The 18213-nt window shown below is 42.4% G+C and overlaps 1 protein-coding gene across 2 annotated transcripts in view; it reads left to right on the top strand.

Annotated features, from left to right (window-relative positions):
• The window catches only part of LOC126526319 (uncharacterized), a 34189-nt gene extending 17006 nt beyond the window's left edge, over positions 1 to 17183 (top strand). For both annotated transcript variants that reach the window (XM_050174220.3, XM_055068140.2), the window contains exons 2-6: positions 1379 to 1518; positions 5263 to 5524; positions 9730 to 9821; positions 16031 to 16116; positions 16812 to 17183. In XM_050174220.3, coding sequence (XP_050030177.1) covers positions 1379 to 1518; positions 5263 to 5524; positions 9730 to 9821; positions 16031 to 16116; positions 16812 to 17003 — 772 coding nt within the window. In that variant the 3' untranslated portion in view covers positions 17004 to 17183. The remainder of the gene's footprint in view (positions 1 to 1378; positions 1519 to 5262; positions 5525 to 9729; positions 9822 to 16030; positions 16117 to 16811) is intronic.
• Positions 17184 to 18213: the final 1030 nt, after the last annotated feature.

Below are 18213 nucleotides of genomic sequence, written 5' to 3'. Positions count from 1 at the left end.
GGATAGACAGAGCAATAAGGTTATTGGTCATTGTTGGTCTTATGATGTTCCTTGAATTGCATAGAAGCCATTGAACTCTGTTGAGCAAAACATGAAAAGCTGATGTTTTGCAAGTCTCTGCAGAAAATTAATTAAACGAAGCTCGCACAAAATTGCAACCAATGGGGTCAAACAAAAATGGAGTTCATATTCAAAATAAGCACATAACATTACATGTTGTAGACGCATTCATCACCATACCTCGAAAAATAATGATTTCCTGGTAGAATCCTTGTAAAGGCTTACGGGCTGTCACACAGCCATGTTCTGATATAGGCAGAATGCACAAATGTGCATCTACGGAGCTTTTGGTACACATTAAGAAAACCCAGATTCTCAAAAGATAGTCGAGAGCTCTCCGACATGGCACCTGTCATAGTCCCTGCAGCGTGCTGTTTTGGATAGGTTTGCTCCATCATTAAACCATTTGGTCAACAAACTCAATGCCACATTACTTTTGTGGTCCACCAGCTGGTTTTCATTCAGAAATACCACTTATTTTTATAATCTGGTAACATCTGGGTTGAAGAGAGCAGAAGAGTGTTTTACACTCTGTGGTTAAGCCATGAGGCCCGTGTTCCACAGGTGAGCCAGGAGGATGTCGAGGTCTGCTTCTGCAAGTGTCAGTCTTCAGTGGGTTGTGCCTGTGTTTCAGGCAGGTGCTAGCCCATCTGCAGATAAAGAATTTGTGCTTTCACATGATAACATTGTATTGGCTACTCGCCCGAATTTCTGAAAATATGTATGAGTTTAAACTTTCTTTACAATTTTACGAAAGTTGCCTCAAGATAAAAACAAAAAATTCTGTTTCTGAAAGACGTTCACTGGTTGCTCTACAAATCTTCTGCTGAGATAACACAAGATTTAGTGAGATAACAGAAGTTAGTTAAATAACACGAGAGGCGTACTTGCTTCGAGCAAACTTATACAAGGAAGCTCCTGAAGCAGGTCAAGTTGGCACCAGCAAAGTCACTGAGAAAGTCACTGTGGTCTAAAAACAATGCTTTGCTAATTGCCAGTCTCTTGTATGTCAAGTTTGCTGCTGCTTGTGTGGGGCATCTAGAGGTAAATGACCTGAAATAAAGCACATATGTATCCTACAAAAGCTGTTTGCGCAGGGAAAAGCTTAAAAAAAAACTAAAAAAACTGGTGCAATCGCCCTCCCCCCCTCCATGCCCCTTTCTCAGTCTTGTGTATTTATGAACACTAATATGAATACTAATGTTCACAGGTTGGCATGTAACAAGAAAGATAGTCTCATTTAATCGCGCTGTGGGGGTGGTCTCAGTGGTAGAAGGCCATCGTTTGATGTGCCTGTGGTGCTTTCCTTGTGTTGCAGTCCCCGTGCAAACCGACCCCCAAAGAATCTGGAACAGGAGGTTCCACGCAGCTTCAAGGTGCTGTTCGATGGCATGAATGACGGTGACGAGCCTGAGAAGCGGCGCAGGAAGCGAAAGGCGTCCAAGAACCTCATCTCAGGTGAGCACTCCAAAGTCCTCATCCGGCTTCAACTTCTAGCTGCCTCTTGTGGTGGAGTTTACTAAGAGGGCCTTAGCTTGTGAAGGGACTTGTGTCGAAAATGAAAACTGTCTTGTGTCATGAATATTACAGCCATTTCCAGAAGGACAGCTTTCTTCCTATCAAATTCTATGCTATGTGTTTAGGGAAGTTCCAGAATTGTTGCAGTTAATGCCAGTGTTCTTTTTTTTTTCAACCAACCAATCTACCTTTATTTATTCAGAAAATCAGGTTGGTCTTCAGGGCTAAAAGCCACACTGGGCAGCTTAAGTGGGTCCCTGAAGACCGTTACAGTTGACCTAGAGTGCCTGACAGAGCAGCGAAATAGTGGCCAACTGGAAGCTGTGTTGCTCAATTCATTAGCAGACGACCATGCTCTCAATTTCACTGCTGCATATTTGTATCTTTGTTTAGTGTTCTTAAATTCATCCGGTAGAGTTGCTTCTTCAGTTCGTCACCTGCCTGCACATTCGTCACCTGCCTGCATCTGCCTGCCTGCACATCACTTCATGACAGTACCATCATCATCAGTAGCCTGTTTGTCTGTTGCAGTAAAAGGCCTCTCCTGTTGATCTACAATCGACCCTGTCTTGCACTTCAGTTCCAGGCAGTACCCTATGCCTGTGAAATACTATGACTGTGAATTTTCTTGTCTCATCTCACCCTCAACTGTCTGCTATCCTCATCTGCATTTCTCTTGTCTTGGTACTGTTCTGCAGGTTCTTTATAGATCCTTTCGCTGTTTACAAACATAGGCCCTGAACGACTTCTGGTTTTGCTCACTGACATAGTCCGCTACATCTAGTGACCAAGAAAAGCATTGATGGCTATATCAAGTAGCAAGAGTGTGTTAAAATCTAAGCCCGCAGATTTTCAACGCTTTTCCTCTGTACAGAACAACAGTTTTACAAGTCAAGGTTGCCATAAGTTATATGAGATTTTGTGTATTAATTTTAAGGTGTAATGCATATGTCTTTTGTCTCGAAACTTAAAAATAGACTTTTCACACAGTGAAGGAACTTAAAAACACGCTTTGTGTTCCGGCGCAGCAGACTGGTAAGGCCCGTCACCAGAAGTTTCTTGGGACCGCTCTCGCTGCTCTTATCGTGCGAGTGAGACCGTCAATATACAGTCGAACCCGACTATATCGAACCCGTTTACATTGAATTATTCTTTATATCGAACAATTTCTGAACACGGTATAGTTACAACTTACATTTACATCGAACAAAAATAGCATCGACCCCCGATATGTTAAACGTCAGGCGGCGGAAAAATGCCTCCAGAAGTTGGCTTTCCCTCGCGGTGGCGGGAAAGCCTGGCGCTGCTGGCTTCATTAACCCTTTGAGGGTCGATTTCTTTCACCATATGCGACCACTCCGGGCCGATTTTTTAATTGCAGATTCCAATTCTTCTTAGGGACTTATTTCAAAGAACATTCACCGTAATTTTTCTAGGGTGAGTGTAAAGTGAGAAAAGAATATTTTGCGTTGGTATATATGTACTCTTCATTCATGAATAACAGCAATAAGAAGGAAATAAACTTATAAGAATTGACAATTTGATCCATTGTTATAGTTCAAGGCTTTGAAAATGCGCACATGAGAATATTTCGCAAGATTCAAATGTCCCTGCTCTTACACTGATATGTACATCCATAGTGTAATCAAACTGCGTAGGTGCGCATACTCAAGAAAACTGTGTGGTTGTGTGCCCGTCAAAAAAGCAACACGTGTGACAAACTTCCACTAATCTTCATCTGATCTTATTGACAACCAGAGGCAATTCGTTTTCGCCTCAGTTGCTCTGACTCAGCTGCTCCAACTTCTTAGACAATGTGGAGAAGTGCGTACGTCGCAGGCAGCGAAACTGTCCAAGCAGAAGAAAATACAGGACTGTTCTATGCGAAACTAGGCTGTTTCATCAATAAAGTGATTTTATAAATGGTATGTGCTTTTATGATATCCAGTTCTTGAGCAGGCTTATATTGAATTATGCTCTATATCGGAATGATAGGCTTTTTTTTTGCGAGTTCGGTATAGCTGGGTTCGACTATATTTGGAATGGGTCTGTGATGTGAAACCCCAGAGGCTCCAAAAGAGGATGAAGCAGTTTGGACATGTACGACACAAAAATTTTACTGCACCAAAGAAACAGAAAGCAGTGAACTAAACCTTAATCAAACCACTACCAGCAAGAGGTCTCTTGACATGACATGCGTAAATACAAGACTACAAAACAGAAAGTAGGAACATGACATAAAGCAAATGAGAACATACCGTTCACACAATGCAAAACAGTTCAGCAGTGCATGATGCACGGTGCAGGGTCACGAGAAGAGCGGCAATGAGCTCACCAAACTATCAGTCGGGTTAAGCAAAGGTCAATGTACAGAACGTAGATGACAGAGAGTGGGTTCATTGTAAAGCAACAAATGGACAGTTGAGGACTCCTACACTTATTTTTATACAGGCAACTTCGTTGTAGGGCTTTCACAATACTTGTGAAAAATAAGAATTTGGCCAGGATTTTTTGATTCTTTCATTATATAGGTCATTTTATCGTAAAGGCATTCGACTGTATTTGCATTAGTGCTCTGTGTGTAGTTCCGTCAAAAAGAAATGTCTGCCTTGTGTACAAGTGCAAGTTTGAGGGATATGATCCTGTATGACAATTGCCACTTACTCTTTGTGCATCTTGTGAGCATTGCTTCATAGAAAATACTAGCTGATACGCTGCGTTTGTCCCTCATATATTTTTGTCTGTCCTGTCTGAGTTTACCACTGGTAAATAAGGAGACATTTAACCATATGATTTGTGTCTGTGCTTGTCGGTGCCCTGTGTATTGCGAAGTTTGCTGAGGTCTTGATGTGGTGTTAGGGCATTGTATTGTCGTGTGGATGTGACCGACATGGGCATGCAGACAGGTGATAAAGACCTGGAGAAATTTAAATTTTATTGGATTACTTGTGCCTGCTAAAGAAAGAGTACAATTCACACTTACATGACTTACAATTACATTACACGCAACTCAACCCTAAATGGGCTGCATTGTGAAGCCTTCTAGAAAATTGACAGTCATTCGGGCCATTTCAAACATTGCTGCACATGTCATGTGCAGCCGATCAGAAGTGCTTGTCATTTTGAAGGCAGCCGTGGCATTCATGACTTAGGTAACAATGATTAGACAAATGATTTAACATAGCGAGTACATCTCATGAAAGAGTGGAAACACAGTGAAATTGACTGCATTCAAAATGCGAGTCATGCAGCAGTATGAACACGACAGTGTGTTTTTTAACTTGTGTCACGTTCCTAGACATTGTCATTTCTCAACATTGTGCCCTGTCTCAACGTAATGTCATGTCTCAGTCTAGCGGCTGTTTATTAGGAACCAAGCTTTCAGGCACTGTACCACACAAGTGCTGCAGTTTTTTTTTGTACTTTTGTGCGGCTGGAGCAAGTCGTGAGTTTGATCGCTGCCACAGCGGCCGCTTTCTTAATGCAGGCAAAATAAAAAAATGGTTGCAAGCTTAGATTTAGATGCACGCTAAACAACTGCAGGTACAATCAAAATTAATTCTGAGTCTCCTACCATAAAGTGCCTCATAATCAGATTGTGTTTTGGGCACATAAAGCCTTGGTATTTAATAAATTAATTAATTGTTAGCGTTTGTGACCCGTGCCTTTTACCATTCTATGCAGTGCAGCGCTGCAAGATGGAATCTGAGCAGCGCGGCATGACGCGCCCACTCAAGCCGCTGCCCGAGCGTCTTGAGCAGCAGCCCAATGAAAGCGATGACCAGTTCCTCAAGCGCCTCGACCACCTGGCGGGGACAGCCTTCACCGAGGCCAAAATTGAGAACCGCTTCAACGTGCGCATCGACCGCGACGAGCAAGGCCACACGGTTGTCAACCCCAAGGGTGGTGATGCGCTCGATGAAAGCTATGGGGCCCGCAAGCGAGCGTGAGTGAATCGCTTACCTCCTTGTTAAGCTGTGACATGCACCTCATTAGTCAGCCTGCATGGAGTCCTGACCATAGAGTTTCTTACTACAACTCGTACGTATACAGAGTCGGCGGCTGTGCACCTGATTCTGTATACGTTTTCACCAATTTATTAGATGGAATTTTTTTCCTTTACCTGTCACATTTGTACACGTACTTGTCCATGCCTTAGCGGGACCCTAAAGAAAAATATTCTATTGTGTTCAATTTTCACAGTAAGAGGTTGTCTACTTGGAAGAGAAAATGCAGGCCAGACTTCCATTTCTTTAATTTTGCACTGAAACTTCGGCACCGGTATTTCAATGCGATGTTATTTTCAAAGCTTTTTCTCATGTTCCAGTCGTTGTGGTGCAGTAAATGTTCATGAAACTTGCCAAATTCAACCCTTGCCTCTCTTAAAATGAAAGATAGTCCATCTTTAATGACAAAAAATTAACTGGGGTTTAACAGATGCTGTCTAAATTTGTGACGTCACAACGAGCCGACATGAGAACTTAAGTTCACGGTGCCACCCTCGCTTTGTCATGGCGTCTTTTCTTGCTTATGGCCTCATGTTGTAGACGCATAACGTACTAATACAGTTCAACATATTTTTCTCGTTAGTGCCCCTTTAACGAGATACTTTTGCTTGTCGGCATGCGTCTTCATTGCTGCTTGTACTTCATGTAGAGGGAAGTAACCACTGCTGTGTTGGAGATACTCAACAAGGCACTCCAGGAGAGGTAGACATCTTTTCACGTAGGGGCCTTCAAGATGCATTGCGTTGAAAATAATGATTATTTCTGATTTATCATACTACCTATAGAGAAATCTAACCCCTCCATCTACGCAAGTTCCTCAAAACGTGCTGTGACCCTGCAGGAATGTCAGGATGTGGAAGGTTTGACTTGTGTGGGACATGGCTTGGCCTAGAAAATGGTCGTGGCTGTGCAGATGTAGGTTTTATTAGAGTTAAGCCTCTCTCATAAAAGGTCTTGCATCTACAATATTTACTATATTCTAACGTGCCCTCGATTGTAATGTGCACTCGTTTGCCATGGCCTAAATAAAGAAAGTCCTTTATAGTGTCGCACGCTTCATTCTTTCATACAGTTACAACTTTCTCCAATTTGAATAAACAAAGATTTACTCCCAATACACTAAAGTTGCGACAAATTGAAAAAGTCGCAATTTCGCCCGAAACCCGAAGCATCGATTGTGATAGCAAATTAGTAGACAGCTATATGAAAAGTAAGGACAGTAGTTTTATCTGCCATATAAACTTCTAAAATTTGCTTACTGACTAAATTAACAAGCAATGCGTCACGCACGCACAAGCAAACATGAACGTCTCACTCAGTGACTGCGGAAACTCTTATCAAAACGCAGGAGTTAGGAAGTGCTGTAGCAGGAGCGAGTGAATTGACCTTTGTGCGGCCTCTCGCTTGAACGCGAACTAAGCAACGAGAACACAGCACAGTGTGCCTAGATGCATAGGCTCTCTCCATAGCAGATCGATTTCAAGATAGGGGCCGCATGGCCGCGAAATACACAGCAGCTACCGGAGTAGAACTCCTCTTCTGTTTGCGCCAGTCCTGCACGCAAGTTTCAGGAACTTCGAACACCCGTGATGCAGGCGTGCATGATCACTTTCCTTTTAATTGCAGCATCACGTGTCTTTGCAGTCGGCACTTCCAGGCTGACTGAGCAAAACGCAGAAAACGGGAAGACGGATGGTGCACTAACCTAAGCACGCCTATTACAGCACATGGAGGAAGCTACGGCAGCTAGGCTCAAACATTGGCTCAAAGCGTGTACAAAGATAGGTAGCAAGGCACTTGAAGTGGTAAGGGAATAGATCTAATTAGGGCAGGTAGCGACCGCGGATCCGAATCATGAAACTGAAATAATCAGAAGAGTAAGAATGGGCTGGGGTGCATTTGGCAGGCATTCTCAGATCATGAACAGCAGCTTGCCATTATCCTCAAGAGAAAAGTGTATAACAGCTGTGCCTTACCAGTACTCACCTACGGGGCAGAAACCTGGAGGCTTACGAAAAGGATTCTACTTAAGTTGAGTACGATGCAACAAGCTATGGAAAGAAGAATAATAGGTGTAACGTTAAGGGATAAGAAAAGAGCATATTGGGTGAGGGAACAAATGCGAGTTAATGACATTAGTTGAAATCAAGAAAAATAAGTGGGCATGGGCAGGGCATGTAGGATAATCGATGGTCATTAAGGGTTACGGACTGGATTGCAAGAGAAGGGAAGCGTAGCAGGGGGCGGCAGAAAGTTAGGTGGGCGGATGAGATTAAGAAGTTTGCAGGGACAACATAGTCACAATTAGTACATGACCGGGGTAGTTGGAGAAGTATGGGAGAGGCCTTTGCCCTGTAGTGGGCGTTGCCAGGCTGATGATGATGATGATGGTGTACAAAGCGGCCATTTTGAAATGCCGATGGCGACATGGTAACTCAGATTTAGGGTCGTGCTAGTATCTAACGTGCATGCAATTTTTCGACCCATTTTATTGGAAAAGAAGTGTTTCTTAGATTAGAGTAAATATGGTAAGTTTGATCACATCATCATCATCCTATTCAGGATGAAGGCCTCTGCCAGTGATCTTTGATTACACCTGTGTTGCACCAGGTGACACTACCTTATGCCTGCAAATTTCCTCATTTCATCACAGCATCTGGTTCTCTTCCACCTTGACTACTCTTCTCTTGGCACCTATTCTGTATCTCTAATAGACTCCCAGTTATCTGCCATATGCATTATATGGCATTGTATAGAGCCCGTAACTTTGCACCGTCAGACCCTTTGATTATTGAACTCTACCTGCCTGGGCCACTCAAGGAGTCGGTCTTTCTGTGAACCTCTTTCACCTGTTAGTAGAGCTCATCGCAGTTGAAGCCCAAAATCGGGAGAAAATAAAGTTATCTTGTTGTTAAGGCTTATAATTGCATAACGTGAGTTAACCTTGTTAAGCTGATGAGAAAAATGAGAACAAGGGAGCCAATGTTTCGACAAGTGAACTTGTCTTCTTCAACTTGTCTTTGACTTGTCAACTTCAGTTGTCTTTTTCGTGAAAAAGGCAAGTCCACTTGTTGAAAACGTTGGCTCCCGCTTTTACCTTGTTCTTGTTTTGCTCATCGTCTTTAATTTCCATCTCCTCCCTTCCCCGTGTTTTCCCTTTTTAAGCTGGTATCCTGAAAAAAAAATTATTTTATGTTCATGCAAAGAGCAGTGTTGGATTTCAATTGTGGTGAGACTTGGATTGCATACAGCAACAAATCAGCCAGCTGTGAGCTTGTTGGTTTAAGTGGAACTGTTTAATTTGATTTTGACTCACTTGCAAATTGGCTTGCTTGTGTCTGTCCTGCAGGAAGACTTTTCACTGCACCTCCATGTCAGGTGCCATTATTATTCTACTTCTTTGGCATCATATTCGGCAGTTGTTGGGCATGCTTTCAGGCAGAAAACACAAGTTTGCGAAAGCAAGATGTCCTGGAACCATGCCTATTATTTTTCTTGAATGTCAATATTTGTGCACGAAACTAGTTTTGTTCATGTTAGAGCATCATTATTGAAAACCGGCTCGCTGCATTGGTGCCAAAATGCAGACAATGCCTGACAAAGCGCTCATATGCCTGTATCTGCTTGTAATATCCTCATAATTGTGGCTATTGCTATTTCACAGTTCAAACAGAAAGAATGACACAAGGACATACTTCACATTTTGTTACATATTAACAATGAAAGCAGCACTTGTACACAAGTTCGCTGCCACAATGAATGACATCACCTCAAGGAACATATTCAAAAGCAAAATATATCAGTTACAGATAAACTTACCGGCACACCAAGAAAAGCTCACACGAAGTCACACAAACTTCCAGGAAAGTCGGTCATCACAAGAAAGCTTTTGTTGACTACACAAATATTAGAAAATTACCTGAATACTTTGAGAAAAAGGTATCAAAACGAGGAAGAGATTTTGATGGGATACTGTGTCCTCTTTTTTGTTTTAATTTTTTTTTATTGGTTCTTCTCAACTGACATGTGCTTGTCCTGAGGATGTGGAATTGGTAAACAGTTGAATAAGTCAGTGATGATGACCATGATGATAAGACTGGCCACTTGAAACCGGCATGACGTTTTTGCCAACACTCTGTTGCAGAAAGCGCAAGTTGCGGGAGCAGAAGCTGAAGGAGAAGAAGCGTCAGAAGCTGTCCGCCAGGCATCAACAGAGCGACTTTGGCCACCTCAAAGGTAGGGGCCGCGGTTATCTACGAGCAGTGTTATTGCAGCAGTGAGCTCACCAATCCTTGTTAAAGGGACACTAAAGAAAAATATTAAGCCAAGTTAAATCATCATATCATTCGCCTAGAAGTCTACCATCATTTTCTGTATACCAACATATGACTTTGCTGCATAGAAAATTGGCACCGAAGGTCGCGCTGCTGCTTCCTAATTTGAATTACTCATGCCAAAAAGGACCAATTGATGTAATGCTACATCCCTCTCTGCTACTCTCTGAATCAGCTAGCGCTGACATCACATGAAAGGTATACCATATTCTAAGATAGGTGGCTCCACCCTGATTTTCTATTTTCAACTGTTTCTTACTTACGAAAGCTTAGTTCTTGCTACGAATGACAAATTTGTTATTTCTGAAGCTTATCTTTCAACCTTGCTCAAGCAAATATTTTCCTTTAACGTCCTTAACCATTAAAAGCCCAAACTCCATTCTACATGAAGGAACATTGGTAAAAGCGTGATCACTTTTATTTGTGAACATATGAATAACAAAGAAAAGCACCATGAAATGTTGTTTGAGTTATAAATTAATGAGTATAGTAATCAATTAATTAGTAACAGGTTTCCTGAGCAATCCATAGTTTAAACATCACTGTAGCTTGTCATAAACACTACTATAGCTTTCGCATACATTTCCCATCAAATCAGCATTTCGAGGTATCAACCTCAGCATATTAGGTACGAAACTTTGGCACCTTTGTGGTGTCAAACATGATGCACTTAACCAACTTGTTTGTTTGTGCACGTGGTTACATCCTCTGTGTATTCTCGAGTGCAACCTTTCAAATAATAAAAGGACACCCGCTTCATTTGACATGATTCCCTCTAAGTAAAAAGAAAAAAAAAACAGAAGAACTGTGACAATTATGTAGTTCCTGAGAATTTACAGAAGCACGAGACCTTCAGTAAAACATTGAGGCCCTCATGACGCTCTTTGCAGTGCAGTAACACACCGTGGTGGCCCTGTGGCCATGGCGTGATGCTGCTAAGCACGAGGTTCTGGGTTCGATTGCAAGCTGTAGGAGCAATTTATTTCACAAATTATTATTTTTTAATGCCTCAGGTGTCCCATCAAAGAGACACTACATGAGCATACTTCCCATCTTCTATGCTTTCATCATGAAATGCTAGATTTTTTAAAGCTTTTTAACAATTGTTGTAACATCTTTAATGTCAAGTTTGTTTTGCTTTTGCTCCACTTAAGGAAAGAAACAGGTCTGAAATAATACAAATATTCACGTCTGACTAACTAATTTTAGTGCCTTTATGTCCTAGTGAACACTTGTTCACCTCCGGATTTGGTATTGGCACAGAGAGGGTGCCATGCATAGCACCGTGTGTACATTTTGATAATTTTGTGCTGTGCTTTGCCCGTGAGATGCGTCACGTGACGTGCATTGCTTTTGCTCATTATCAAAAAAATGTTTGCACGATGTCAGAAAAGCGGTACTTTTAAATTTTATTCCAAGTTATGTTAGAGATTTTTCATGCATTCAGAAGTCATGGAATGAGGAGAAGTATGCATTTTACGATCCAGGGTCCAGAGAGGTATGCATGATAAAGAGTCCAAAGAAAAGCTTTAAATGTGTCAACGCTCGGTGGCTGTCAATTGAAAGAAGCCTCAAGTAGGCTGTTCAAGTGTGGCAACCGCTGCACAGCTTATTTTGCAGGGAAGTGGAGCAACATGAACCAAAGCTGGACTTTCAGAAATCCTCGAAGGCAGCACATACCAACAGCCAAACAAAGAAGCCCAGATTGAACACTTCCTAGTTTGCTATTGATGCAACTCTGTCTGAGGGCAGTATGAAGAAGCATGAACCCAAACACATTCTCACCAATGATAAAAGGCTCTTCGTGTTCATTTTATCCAATGTCAACGAGGCCCATTGTGACTCTTTGTTGTCTGTTATTCCGGAATTCGAAAAGACAAACACCTTCCTGCAATGTCAGTAACCTCAAGTACAGCTTCTCCTGGATCTGCCTAATGGGCTGGATAAATGCCTGCTTTTGTGGTTTATCAAACAGCTGCGATAAAAAGACTACAACAAAGTGCCAGCCGTTGACTACAACTGCTCTGGCACTGAGAGGGATGACGATCTTGTGATCAAAAAGTCAGACAGAACAGAGCATTTTAAAGCTGAGGGAAGAACGGATGAGTTTCTCATTAGAGTAAGGAAATATTTTGTAACAGTGATTGATAACTACACCATCTTGAGAGTTCCTTTAACTGTCAGGTTCTGAGAAATGCCCAGGTTGCCTTCCTGAGCCACTTCGTTGACCTTTCCAGTTCTCTTGGTAGTTCGGGAGGAGGAGACTGCTGAAGCTGCTTTACATGAAGTTCAGATCCAATTCAATCACCTGCAGTTGGAAAAAACTCCTGGACGCATTCATCAAGCTAGTAACGAGTTCATGAACATTTGTGCATATTTTGCAGCCTAAAAAATGCGGATGGTACAGCAAGGCATGGTAACGTTTTAAAAAGTAATGCTTGGAACGTTAGCACTCCAGTACAACAATGCCAAATGTGGGAGGATTTTCAGTGTAGTGAGAGAGGTTCGCATGCATTTTGCTCATTGCTGTCAAAAAATGTTTTCCAGCTGCTACTTGTTAAGTCGAACCAGTCAGGAAAAGCCAATGAGCAATCTTTGAGATAGGAATTTCTAGAAGTGGCAAAAGCAGCAACATCCTCATATTTACATTTGCCTACCACCTCTACGATGTTTACGTGAAAGGTTTGTTTTCATTTGAGGCAGATTTGAATTGAGAGTGCAACATTTTGTCCAATAAACTGACCTTAGTATTTTTCATAACTTTTCACCCTTCTTTGGCTGTGGTCCTAGTATTATACAGCTTTCGAGTGATGCCAGGTATGCATAAGGGCTAGTCATAAAAAGGGTGGAATCGATGGCAGTGATGTTTACGACATACATTGATGAGTCCACTTCTTTAATAGCAGTTTTGAAGCACGGGAAGCTAAATATGAATGCTGTTTTATTTTCCTATTGCTCACTCCTGTGTGCAGATGCCATGCAGAAATGGGCGAGAAACAGGGCAATCCCCTCTATATTTCCTCTTGCTCCCATATCCACCCCTCCCCTCCCAAGAAAAAAAAAAGCAAGAAAACTGGAGCTGCTCTGTCTATATGGACAGGTCCTTGCTTTGGGTGCACATTAAAGAGGCAATTAACGGAAAGACCACTTGAGCTCTATTAGTAAGTTATCCTTCAACAGGAGTTTGTTTACCTAAATGAATTACTCACTGGGAACCCTGATCATGAGAAGGAAACTTATGGAATAAAAATGGGTTGGAGTGCATACGGCAGGCACTGTCAGCTCTTGACTGTGAGCTTAGCATTATCATTGCAAAGAAAGGTGTAGAATCAGTGCATTTTACCAGTGCTAATATATGGGGCAGAAACTTGGTGGCTGACAAAGAAGCTTCAGAAACCTTAAAGACTGTGAAAATAGCGATGGAATGGAGAATCCTAGGCGTAACGTTAAGAGACAGAAAGAGAGCGGTATTGATCAGAGAGCAAATGGGGATAGCCAATATTATAATCGATGCAAGAGAAAAAAAATGGAGCTTGGCAGGACATGTAATGCGTAGGTTAGATAACCAGTGGACCACTAGGGTTACAGAATGGGTGCCAAAAGAAGGGAAGCGCACTCGAGGATGGCAGAAGGCTAGGTGTGGCGATGAAATTAGCATATTCGCAAGTGCTAGTTGGAATCAGTTGGCACAAGACAGGGGTAATTTGAGATTGCATGGAGGCCTTGTCCTGCAGTGGACATAAAACAAGCTGATGATGATGATGATGAAGCTATCCTTTAACAATACAGTCGACTCCCATTAATGCGACTCTTGTGGGACTGCATGATTTGGTCAAGTTATCCAAGAGGTCGAATTAACAAACGACAACAAAATCAATGAATTCAAACCTTTTTTTATTGCTTGAAGTAGCCTGCAATGTATTTTTGCTTCTTGCTCTTGAAGCATGACTCAATCAGCATGAAGCAAAGAAAGAGCCAACAAGTTTAACCCTTTGAGGGTCGATTTTTTTCACCATATGCGACCACCCAGGGTCGATTTGTTTTATTGCAGATTCTGATTTTTCTTAGGATCTTATCTCGAAAAAAAATTGCCATAATTTTTCTAGGGTGACCGTAAAGTGAGAAAAAAATATTTTGCATTGATATATATGCACTCTTCATTCATGAATAACAACAATAAAAAAAGGAAATAAACTTATCAGAATTTAAAATTTTATGCATTTTTATGCACATAGTTCAAGGCTTTCAAAATCCGCACACGAGAATATTTCGCAAGCCTAAAATGTTCTTGCTCTTACACTAATACGCACGTCCATAGCATAATCGAACTGCATAGGTACGCGCACTCAAGAAAACTGTTTGGTTGTGTGCCCATCAAAAAAAAGCAACACATGTGACAAACTTCGCTAATTTTCATCTTATCGCCAACCAACTAGGGCAATTAGATTTCGCGAGTCTTAAAGAAAGAAACGGAAACGCATGCACGGCGGCATCCTTCCTATGCGCACCCCTGTGAGCACTAAATGAGCGAGAAACAAGCGGTCACCCTTTGAGCGATTAGGAACGAGATAGCCATCACTTTTGCAAGTGCAAAAAGCCGAAAGCGCCCGCGAAATAAAATCCAAACGGCCGCTCGCACGCGCGTGCGCCAATGCGCGAGCGGTAGTATATAGACGTGCAGGAGCAAACTAGCGCTAAAACAAACCACGCAACGAAAACCGAGAGAGGTATGCATGCGAAAAAAATTCCCTGTATCATCACATAGTGGCAGCACATGACAGAAAAGAAAAAGTTAGGAAATTGGTGTGCTTTTTGAATGTACAGACGGCGCCGTAAATATACGGCATTGACCATTTTCGGACTTGTTCGCGGCGCCGTATATTTACGTCATTGACCGTCAAAGGGTTAAAAGCTGCTTCAGCATGACACAACATGAAACACGTAGGAAGAAAAGGCTTCAAGGGCAGAAAGGGCATCAGCCACTAAAGGAAAAAATAAATTTAAATATAAGACAGCTTCACACCTAGGAAAGCAGTAGCACCATCTGCTGAATTTCTTGTGTCTTCAAGCTTTTAGTAATCACTGGGCACATGTGGAGGCACTGGTGGGAGTCCAGTTAACCAAAGTGGTATGCTTTCAAGTTTGATTACAGTATGAATTTTGACAGTTCTGCTTGCACATAGTTTTATCGCTAAATATAGGTTACATTGCATTCTAAAAAAGCCAAAGACTGATCTTAACCCTTTCAGACACTATGTACACAGTAGTGTGTATTGCGAACTCATACGTTTTCGCCAGAGCATGGTACAGATGCTACAGTTTCGTGGTTTCAGGCAAATTCTCCACTCTTCATCTTGGGAGTGTAGAGTTTACTGTGCCATATAACGAATGCTGATAAAACTAATGCGCAAAATATTCAGCATGGTAGCAATTGGTTTCGTGTTTGCAGATAAGCTATCTTTCTATTTTCATTCTGCACTTTCGACACTCTCTTCGGCTTCCAACAAATTACCAGCTGACATGACGGTCACAAGAGTGTCTCAAGATCAAATTACAGCATCCGATTAATTTATAGCCTCCGCAGTGTCAGAATTTGTGCATGGTCACAAACGTGTAGAAAGCATCATGGTGGAGCGTTTGGAAAGCAGAGCACAGCAAGGCTTGACTAGCTCGTACAGTTCTGCAGAGTTTGTTATGCTGCCATCTTCATCATTTTATGAGAAGAAACTTGACTATGCGAGTAAGCAATGTGTGGTCAAGCACTTTCAGAAAATGCATAGAGAAACATCTCAGAGGTTGACTCGAGTGATGATGAGAATGGTGACATTGCGGAAGTTGAGTTTGTTAGTTCCACTTGCATTGAAGGCACGGATGAAAAGAGTGCACCTCATGTAGAGTTTACAGGTTTGTGTGGTACTGTCGAAAATGGTGAAAGAAGCTTTTAATGAAAAAAAAAAGCTTTTTCTCTGTTACATGAATGTGAAGCAATGTGAAAGTGAAACATCAAGAATTCAGTATGGCCCTGGGCATTCCTAGAAGTGTCTATGTTTTGGTTAACCTCATGGGAAGGGCCACTGTAAGTGCTCAAGTACACCTTCCTACTCTGCCCAGATCAAGTGGCCTTTGGCGAGGTGGTCCACCATCCACCGGACATCACGGCACACGTCCGCAAGGCTGACAGCACCAAGCTGTCCAAGGTGAGCAGTTGTGCTTGGTTTGTAATGGGAAATGTACGGCTTGTACATGTTTTTAATGCAAACATTGTTGAAAGAAGGGTTTGTGCTTACGACTGCCTCGTTCTCACTCATATGTTACAGTAAAATTGCAAGTTATGCTGTGTATCATTCAGTGGTATACTTAGAATGTTTGGTTACTAGCTTTGTCTACAAAACATTGAAAACCTAAAGCATTTGTGCCATTATAACGCGACAGAGGTGGCCTTTTAGTTTAAGTGTATGTCTCAGTAACAGGTCAGCACTGTTCTTGTTGGGCATTTCCTTGTGGCCTTGTTTCATATGTACTTGCGCATATTTCCTGCATTAAAGGCGCACCAACTTAATATAATATTAGCGGTTTTTTTTGTCCTGTCTCGACTGATAATTATATTAGGGCCTTTGTGTATAACTACAAATCTAGTTTATCTAGGCCTTACTTTGACTAAACAGTCAAAGTATGGCTCGGAATATCTGCAGGCTTCTCATCTGGCCTATGACTAGACCTGCCTGTTGTGTGTTTTCCTTTTGTCATCATTGTCACAAGTCTTGTACCCCTTTTTTGCTATTTTCTCCTTCCATGATGCGAAGTAGCTGTCTAGAGAAATGTACCTCAGACCTATCTCTGGGCCTTTCATATCGTGAAGCTTTTCTTTATATCTCTCTCTCTTGTCATGCAGCCTGGCAAGAAAGAGCTGCTGCTCACCAAAATGCTGACCGGCGACACCAACGACAAGCCAGACCTGACGGTCAAGCGTAAGGAGCTTTCGGCGGGAGACCGGAAGCGACTGGAGGTGGAACGCCAGAGGGCCGTCTTCCTCTACCGCAAGATGAAGGCTGAGGCAGCACTCAGGAGGGCCTCCGCAACATGACTGACACAAAGAACCGGGGCTACAATAGAAGGGACTGTACAGATGCATTACTGCCTTGTGGGCTCAGTGATTTCTCGTGCACCTGGATGACAATCTTACCTTTCATGGGAATTGCGCCATTTGCAGAACACTAGGTGTTCTGTGCTTCGAGTTGTTGAATAAATCGCTCTGGCCCTGCCATTTTCTGGTCTCCTGGTTAGCTCACTTGGCAAACCGCCTCTGCTCGTGGAAAGCAGTGGTGCCAGATTCAGCCCCTCGGTTGTAATGAATTTTTATGCAACTGGGGGTGAATTCTTGCTTTAGAGGCACGCATATCGGATTTCCTCTGTGGCTTATTGCTACTTTCGGACGGATGACAACATTTTCTTCTCATGAAACTTCCTCCGCCCTACGAATTTCTGCCAAATTTATTTCCTTAAACGTGCGCAGGAAACAACGATAAAATACGAGATGCACTACTCAAGTATTTCATTGAGAAAAATGTGAAAAGAAAATGACAAGGTAAAACTTCATACTAAGGTGTCTTGTACATTTCATCTGATACAGTCGAACCCCATTGATATGTTTTTCAAGGGACCGTGGAAAAAAACTAACAGTGAGGAAGGCCCCAAATTTCCACAGCGACGTGACAAACAGCTCTGGATGGCTACCAGTACAATTACTAGATGTCTCCTTGCCGTTGACTGTTTATCACTGCATATATCGTAATCATCACCCAGCACCTGGAGTAGCATGTCAGACGAACAGCCAGGCTAACATCTCCAGCATATCGTTAGAAAGATAATTTATTTGAGGGAAGGTTGGCCTGAGCTAGCGTGCTCTAGCCTGCTACTCTGCACAGGAGAAGGGGTAACGGTGACATAAAGGCGTGATGAGGGATGATGATGACATAGAGGGATGCACAACGGTGAAAGCAAGTTTAACATTCTGACGATAAACAGTCAGAAATCTCATCCATGAAGCCACTATCGGGTTCCATATCTTGTCTGTAGTCACTAGTTTAAGTGCACCTAGAGATAAAGGCGCTAAGACGAAGCTGATGTGTGGGCCTCCCCTGCCTGAGCAGCACAGGTGCGTCTACAGCTCATAAAGAGCTGCGATAAGTGGCTCCAGTATGGGGAGCACCTGCAGGACACCTTTAGCAGCCCCGATTCTGGAGACCACCGAGAATCACGTGCATTGACTCTACTAGGTGCTTCAGCACTTTCTG

This window comes from Dermacentor andersoni, chromosome 8 (assembly GCF_023375885.2).
Source record: "Dermacentor andersoni chromosome 8, qqDerAnde1_hic_scaffold, whole genome shotgun sequence".
Classification (NCBI taxonomy): domain Eukaryota; kingdom Metazoa; phylum Arthropoda; class Arachnida; order Ixodida; family Ixodidae; genus Dermacentor; species Dermacentor andersoni.
Note: the sequence above shows the minus strand (reverse complement) of the source record. Positions and strands in the feature narration are given on the sequence as shown.